The sequence below is a fragment of the Euprymna scolopes genome, chromosome 40, assembly GCF_053919585.1.
Source record: "Euprymna scolopes isolate OS-2025 chromosome 40, ASM5391958v1, whole genome shotgun sequence".
Classification (NCBI taxonomy): Eukaryota; Metazoa; Mollusca; class Cephalopoda; order Sepiida; family Sepiolidae; genus Euprymna; species Euprymna scolopes.
Window position 1 is genome coordinate 13,792,004 of NC_136521.1, and position 8,904 is coordinate 13,800,907.

The 8,904-nt window shown below is 32.5% G+C and overlaps 1 protein-coding gene across 2 annotated transcripts in view; it reads left to right on the forward strand.

Annotated features, from left to right (window-relative positions):
• The window catches only part of LOC145265379 (neuroglian-like), a 148,089-nt gene extending 139,509 nt beyond the window's left edge, over window positions 1–8,580 (forward strand). For both annotated transcript variants that reach the window (XM_080121171.1, XM_080121172.1), the window contains one exon: window positions 6,248–8,580. In XM_080121171.1, the coding sequence (XP_079977297.1) occupies window positions 6,248–6,614 (367 nt within the window). In that variant the 3' untranslated portion in view covers window positions 6,615–8,580. The remainder of the gene's footprint in view (window positions 1–6,247) is intronic.
• Window positions 8,581–8,904: the final 324 nt, after the last annotated feature.

Here is an 8,904-nt window from a genome sequence, read left to right on the forward strand (position 1 = left end):
TAATAAACGGTGAAAAAAATGAAAAACTAATTTCACTTTTGTATCTGTCTTAATCTGCTTTTGGTCTGTATTTTATCCAATACACCTCTGCATTGAAATCACATCCTACAAATTATTTTTATATATACACTAGCAGGGGTGCCCGGCGTTGCTCGGGTGTTTGGAGATGTATGCTGTGCAAAAAAACAAAAAAAATGGTTAATTTTTTAAAACTTTGACCCCTATTATGACCCCTTAAAATTTATTGTTTCGGGCTCAAATCACTTTAAGTTAGATCCATGTTCAAGGAACCTATATCTAAAATTTCAAGTGTCTAGACCCAAAATTGTCGGAGGAGTTTGGTAGAGTTCTTAAAGGTCAAATCGTTGAAATTTGACCCCTTAACAGCCAAATTTCTGGCTGACACCCGTCACATCGATTTTCCCAAATCTCAGTACCCGGTATTTCAAATTTCAAGTCTATAGACTAAAAATTGACAGAGTTATTGCGTAGGGAAATGTACACAGACAGACAGACAGACAGACAGACACGTTCACTTTTATAGATATATAGATTACACACAATGCTTCAATCAAACTACATTAATCTATTATGCACTAATTACTTTAACCATGTTAATTTCTCTAACATCTACACAGCTATATTCCTTTGTTTTTAATAGGTATATAAAACCAATTTTTTTATTTTTATTATATCTAAAACCTTTTAATGTGAGCATATATATATTTGTTTGGCTAATTTATCTATAAAAGTGAGAATGTGTGTGAGGACACTTCTCAACCTATATACTCAACGAATTTTTGATCTATCAGTTTAAAATTTTGTATATAAGGTATTCAGACATGTGGAAAACTTCAGTTTTCATCCAGAAAAAACGACTGCTAGGGGGTGAAAATTTAAAAATTGGTACATGAGGGGGTCATCAGATTTTGATCTATTTGTCAACTGTTTCAGGAATGCATATGTGTGAATGGTTCCTATGACATTCCTTATGTTAAGAATAAGTAGATTTGAAAATACTTTTAAACCACCGTGTCAAGCTGGACTAATGGTTATCCTACTTGACTCACTATTTTTAGGTTTTGGTTTCGATCTTGGCTCGAGTATTTTTATTTTATTTTTTTGTTTTGCTTACAAAAAGTAAACTGTTTAGAAAAAAACAGTACTCACATTTCTGTTTGAATTAAATTTAATATTTAAGTATATTTTATGGCCGGGCAATGCCTAGAGATCTCTAGTATAAATATATTATAATAAAGTTGTATTCCTGTCTGTTCACAATTTAATTAATGTGTGCAAAATGTACAGTTTCACAAATTAATTTTCGTACTGAAAATGGACTTCTATATGCATGATTTCAATATATACTATTTATTCAAAAGTAACCTAATTTGCATATTACATTAAATAAAATCTCTTCATAATTAGCTCGATTTTATTATTTATTTGGTGTAATAGAATCGTTTAGTTTGTTTATTTTAATATTTATTATTAAGATTTAGAAATATTATTTAAAGTTGATTTATTTTTAATTTATTTTCTCTTATTAATAGCTGACATCAGTTGTTTAAAACTAGAAGTAAGCTTATTTATTTAAGCTATGAGTTATTTTCCATTTAAGCTATAAAAGTTATGTTGTGATTTTCATAGATCAAAATGAATGTGTTTTACGCTTCTCTAAATCCAACATGTAGTCACTTTTCACAAGTTAAAATATTTGATGGATTTTAAATATGTGACTCCACCCAGCAACGCTGGGTATATACAACTAACACATATATATATATATATATACCTTTGCCAGACATACACAATGATATTAAATCTTATTTTGGTAACTCGGTTAACGACTGACTTATGATTTTGTTCAACCTAGCAAAAACAGTTGTACTATTGGCCTCTAGATATCTCTCTCCTGTCCATGGCATCTGGTTTCAAGACACATTTGTGCCATTCTCGAAATATAACTATGTCAAAATAATAATATTTAGCAATCTCGGGTTTGACAACTGCTTGTCTTATATATCAAACAGGGTTAATAGGAAGCTTTACGTGTTGCGTATCCTGAGCTACCAAATTCCTCATGAATTGTATTTGGTGACTAAGCTTTACAAGGCAATGATTCGTCTCCCACTTGGAATACTGGTTCTTAGTGCTTGCCAGTGTTGGCAAGGTCTCCTCTGATTCTCTTGAGCATCTACAGCATTGTGCCATCTATATATATAAAAGCGAAAATGTGTGTATGTATGTTTGTTTGTATGTGTGTTTGTATCTTGCAAAAACTTTTGACACAGGTCACGGATTTTCATGAGATCGGTATCATTTTAAAGTTCCAACCTTCGCCCGACAAATCTCGAGAAATTGGCAAAAACATTAATTTCTTCACCCTAAATATTAAAAAAACAGACACAATTTTGTGGACGTCGTCTTAGCTCAGTTGCTTAGAGCGCAACCTCATTATCTAAAGGTTCTGGGTTCGAATCGTGGTGTGAGATGTCTTTCAAATTTTTTTAAAAATTTTAATATTGAAACAGGCTTATTTAAGCCATTTTTCACATGTTTTTTGGGGGAGGTTTTTATTTTTCAGATTCTTTTACCGAAGTTTTAATGTTCGTTTTTCTCTTTCGCGTTTTCTTTTTTTTTTGTTTTTCCGATTTTTACATTTAACATCGCTTGTTTGCCTTACGTTAGTTTTTTTTTTTTTTTTCTGCTTTTTTTTTTTTTAAGTTTTAAAATATTTACTTCATTTATTCTTATGTTTTGATTAACACCCCCCTGCCCGAGCACACCCGGGCAACGCCGAGTACCCCCCACTAGTCTATATGTATAAAAGCGAAAATGTGTATGTGTTTGTATGTCTCGCAAAAACGTTCGACACAGGCTACAGATTTTCGCCAAATAGGTATAATTTTAAAGCTCGAAACTTCGCCCGACAAATAGTGAAAAATTGGTCCAAAACAATAATTTCTTCACCCTCAACCAGACCCGTTTTTACCAGGAGGGGTCAGAAAAAAATCATATCTTCATGACAAGATGGCTTTTACACATGCGTTGACACGCGCAAAAGATGTTGTACCTTGAATTCGTTTAAATATTATAAAAACTGACCTAGATTCGTCAACATGTTCATAGCGCAATGGATTAATTGACAGCGTTGATATCTTAAGATTGCAGGTTCAATCCCAGTTACAGATATTTTTTTTTTTTTCGATGTTTAAACTTTTAATATTGAAACAAGACTATTTATACCATTTTTTTTTTCTCGCTTTTCACTGTTTGTGTTTTTTTTGTTTTGAGGGGGGGGGGTTCCGAACACGTTCATTTTTTTTTTTTTTTTTTCATTTTTTTTGGTTTTTCTTTATCTAATTTTTTTTAAAGTTTTACGTCCGTTCGGTGTTTTTTTATTTTTTTATTTTTTTTTGTTTTGTTTTGTTTTTTCCGATTTTTTTTTTTTTTTTTTAAGTTTAAACATGGTTATTACTTTGCTTATTCTTTACCCCTACACACACACACACACACACACCTCCAAACACCCGGGCAATGCTGGATACCCCCGCTAGTCAAATATATAATGCATATTCCCTGTTGCAAACTGTTCCTTCTGAAGTATATGATCTGCTTGGATTAGATCAGCTGTCTACTCGCCAAAATGTAACAGTTGCTTCGGTTGCCTATAAATTATTTTATGGTTCTTGCTCCATCACTGCAGCTGAACAGACCAAACCTGTGACGATATACATTCACATTAAACCCTCTGCATAATCACACAGGTATTTGTTCAGAGACGTACCAGCAATCTCTTTTTGCATTGTGTTCTGCAGTCCTGAACGTGTTGCCTCAGAACTGTGAATGAACACGTATCATGGTTGTATTAGCTGACTACCATGATGTTCTTATACGTTATTGGTTCAGAAATCAATTTTCACAATGTATAATGGAGAATAGAAAATCGACCTTGTTTACTTTTGGCAGAATCGTAACTCTTGTTTTTCTTATTTTGTCCTTTGTGGGTTGATTGCTGCCCTAATCCCAACATAGTGCCCCAGTAGTTGCTGTCCCTGATAGTAGCCCCCTACACCAAATGCGCCTTGTTTGGGGGTGAAAATGTAATAATAAAAAAAAAAAAAAAAAAAAGAGGGCTGTTAATGATTAAATTAAAATTAATGATTAAATTTAAAATTGTTGTAGACTCTTGAAAATTTAGTATGTTATTGTTATACATTTTATGAGATGACTGGCCAATTTTTATCATTTCATGTTCAAATGAACAGCAGGAATTGGAATACACTCTACTAAAGCCTGATTATAACAGCTAATGAATTTCAAGAATGCAATCTGGACGGGAGGACACTTTAGAAAAACGATATGCAATAAAATTCCGTTTTAAACTTGATAAAAATGCCACATAAATGTACCGAATGCTTCAAACTGCTTTTGGACCATCTTGCATGAATCAAGCATCAGTTTTTGAGTGGCATAAGAGATTCAAGGAAGGCAAGGAGTCTGAAAGATGCTGAGAGGTGTGAGAGGAGTAAGGAAATCAGAACACTAGAGTTGATTGGCCAAATAAAGAATTTCAATGGATAAGGGACCCTCATGTGTCTATAGAGACAATAGGTGCACAGTTTGATATCAGTGCGGGAATTGTACACACAATTATTCGCAAGAAACTGAAGATGCAGGCAATTTATGCAAATGCACCAGTTCATAACTCCATCTTTGTTACAGACTATTTGACCAAGATGGGTATCAAGACAGTTCCTCAGCCTCTCTATAATTCAGATGTTGCTCCCTGTGATTTTTGGTTATTCCCTAAGCTCAAGGAAAACCTTAGAAGCTGTTATGAGACAACTGAGATGAGAGAGGCTGTAATGAGGGTTTTTGACACGTTCACCCAAGAATCTTTATGCTGATGCCAAAACCAAAGGCAGATTTTGCTTGTGCTCAAAGGAGTTTAGTGGTTGATCTGTTGAGTGGGATGAGTTACTTAAAGTAGAACATCTCATTTTTTCTGTTTAATTTTTTGAAAAATGACTGTAAAAAAGTCTAAGAGCATCCCAAACGATTAAATGCTTTCAAAGAAAACTAGCCTGGGTGCCTGGCATTGCCCAGGTGTTTGGAGGTGAGTGTTGAACAAAAAAAAAAAAAGTGGTAGTAGGCAGGGAGGCTCAAACCCGTGACGCGAAGGCAGGAAAGAAAATCTAACGTCTTACCACTACTCCATGACGCGACTGGAATTTCAGAAAAATTAAGGGAAATTAATCCAACCGATACGATTACTTGCAAAAATGGCGATGCCAAAAACTGACCAGTTGAGAGTGAAGGAATTAATGTTTTTTAGCCAATTTTTCAATATTTGTTGTCCGATCTCGTGAAAATGCGTCACCTCTATCGACAGTTTAAGGCATACATACATACATTTAAACAGAGAGGTGAGATTTATATAATAGATTGGTACAAACCTGTTTTTATGCCGCTTGCGGTGTTCAATGGCAGGTGAAAAGAAAAAGAAAATGGCTAATACTTCTTGTTATATGGTTGCTATCTTGTTACCTGATATGCAAATGAAATGCTTCCGGGTTTTGAATAAAAAGGCTGATTTTTCAGAGACACTGGCAGTTTTGATTTGGATTTTGATGTTGGAGTTGCAAGTTTTGACAGCAGTGTGTCGGATTTGGAGAAGCGAGGTTTGATAGCAATGCGTCATATTTAACCCAGGAAATTTTTTACGTGAAAAGTGTAGAATAATTAATTCTAGACTAATTTGACTACAAATGAGATAATTTTATTAAAGGGTTTTAATGAAATTCTTATGTTTCTGTATTGCTGAAAATATAATTAAAAGGCAATAACTCTGGTCCAATCATAAATAAGTTTCAATTCTTGGTCAAAACGGGGGAGAAAAAAAAAACATCTGTCATCTTCTTGCTAATCACTGTATTATAAAGTGAGAATCAAGAGTAACTGAAGTAAGCTTGGGGAAAAGAGTGGCATCCTCCCCTACATTTCAGTGTAATAGGCAATGAAATTGAAGCTTAGGGGTCTCGCTCAACTATCGTCAAACTCTTTGCTTTTACCATAAATGATATGTGTACATGTGCCGTTTAGGATATGTGAGTGTGCGCATGTCACTTTAAATGTATAATTGTGTGTATCATTTATAATGTGTGTGTGTGTGTGTGTGTGTAAAATAAGAATATCATTATTTACCATTACTTATTGATCGTTTTATTCTTGTGAATTTCAGATTCAACGATAGCTTTAAGAAAAGCCAGAGTACTATACCTCCTGAGGCCGACAACCTGCCGCCCAGTTACAATGACGTCAAGGGATATGACGATGACCGCCATCACTATAGCAATGATCCCGAGTACCAAGATCGATATTACGACCATCAAGGTTATGATCAGTATTATGATGAGTATGGAAATTATGACCCGAACGCAGAGTATCCTGAATATGATGACCAATATGACGATCAATACGATGACCAATACGAACCCTACGATTACAAATACGACAGCAAGCACAATGTTGATTATGAAATGCCGACCACATCCAGGAGCCGCCAAGATTTGGGTGAGACCTCTGCAAAAAGTGACACCTTTGTTTGAGATGGAAATATGCTTTTAATTTTTGTAATTCTTGGTTGGATACTAAATCCTCAAAAAAAATTTTTTTTTATTATTATTTAAACTTACTGTTCAACTTGTGGAAAGGGTTTAGTGTACTTGATAGATTTAACATAAAATGGTTTCCCGTTGAAAAAATAAAACAAACTCATGAATGTATTGTTTGAGTAGATGTGTTTAAACTTTCAATTATGATTAGTTATGGTGTTAGTAGTTTGTGTCTATTGTCGTTCATTTTTCTAACTGCTCTTTCAACTAGTCCTTGTGTGGATGAGTGGCAAGAATTTATACAATCACATTCCAATTTAAATATTGAGTGGATATGTACAGGGATTGGGATTTGTAATTTTTGAATTGCTTCATCAGCAGATGTTCAAATTGTTTGTTTTATTTTTATTTTAATCGAAGTAAACTCATAATTTTGGCAAATCATTTTCCATTAAAATGTTACATAAAAACTGCTTTTTTTTCTTCAGCTTATTTTCTCCATTATTAAATGAACACTCCAAAAGTTAACAAATAATTGTCACACCGTTATTGGTCTGTAGAATTCAATTAATCAGCCCATCTGTTTATTATCATTCCTTTCCCTAACTGATCTTTCAAATGTTTCTAGCTGTAAGGGAGTGGCAACAATCACATAGATGCATTTAAATTTAAATATAAGCTCGATATGTTTCACTTTGCAAATGCAAAATTTGTTTTTTAATTTATAAATTCTTACATTGTTTTAAGTTAAAGCAGCAAATTTTATTTAAAGACGTTTTTTTTTCTTAATCAATCTGTTAAATATTAAACTAAACTCCCATCGATGTTAAAATTATCTCTGTTGGGGAATTATTCACCCCTCCTTAAAAATTGAACATCATACTGATTATGTAAATTTAAATTAAATTCTGATAATGCATTCATTCATAAAATGGACATTTCAGTTGAAAAAAAAAAAAAAATCTGGGAGACTTTGTTAAATTTGCCAAGAAAGCTGAACCCTACTCTAAAATTTAAACCAGTAAATTAATAATATGGAAATTTGATGCTTCATTCTGAAAAAAAACAATTCAGTAATTTTTTTTTTTAATTTTTTTTTTAGCTGATCCGTTATATAAGTCTGCAAAAAAAAAATTTTAACAAAAAATTGATGTACAGAATTACAACAAAAGTAGGTTTTTTTTTTTTTTATTAAAAATGCGTTTTTTATTTTATATTTCATTTATTTTCATACATTTTATATTTTTATCAACATTCTTTGTTTACATGTAAATACGCTTCTAAAAGTTTTGTCTTTCGTAGAAATCCAAAATGTCTTCGAAATCTCCATCTTTAAGAAAATTGATTTTTTTTTTTTAGTGCACAAAATGGAGATACACACATATACATACACACGCAAGCGGAAAATATATTTATAATAGACAAATATATATACTGATGCATATAGATTTATTGATCAATTTGAAACGGAATACAATATAGTGTGTATAAGATTTATGAAAGCTCTTTAAGTCAAGCATTTCAAAGCCAATGCTTCTCATCAGAATAGAAGACAAGGTTCCAGGTGAAATATGGGTGTGACGTCTAGCAATAAGCATATTAGGATATCTTGTATGGAGGGGGGTATACATTAGAGGTAGGGGAGAGGGTTGTCCAGGGGATTATTAGATAATTATGGTACTTCCAATATGCTAGAGAAGGACTTTAATGCGATTGGACAGTAGAGGCATGGAGTATGCTTTTGGGAATAGGTATTATAGGTCATGGGAGTTCATTGAAATATGTTGGACTATACAACTAAAAGACTAAAAAGAAAAAGAATAAGAAAAATAAGTGTGAGAGAATAAGAAAATATAGAAGAGTAAAATGTAAAGTGAAATAAAAAAAAAAATAAATATTTAAAGAAAAACAGAATGTTTATATATATATATATATATATATATATATATATATATATAAACTACAGAACCTTTTTAATCGCATCTCATTTAATACCGGGACAAATATACTAAGAGTATTTAATAACCAACAAGAAACTAAATAAATAAACTATAAAATAAAAAATCAAAATTAAAATTAAAACTAATTTGCCACTAACCATCCTACACCCACCTTTTAACCAATAATAAAAAAAATATATATAAATACACTAAACCTGAAAGGAAAAGAAAATGACAACAACAACCACTCCTGATGATAATTGGACGCACCGATAGAAAGTGCCTGAGAAGAATATGGCTGAACAACAACTTTTGGGCGCCATTTTGTACAACATGCCAACTGA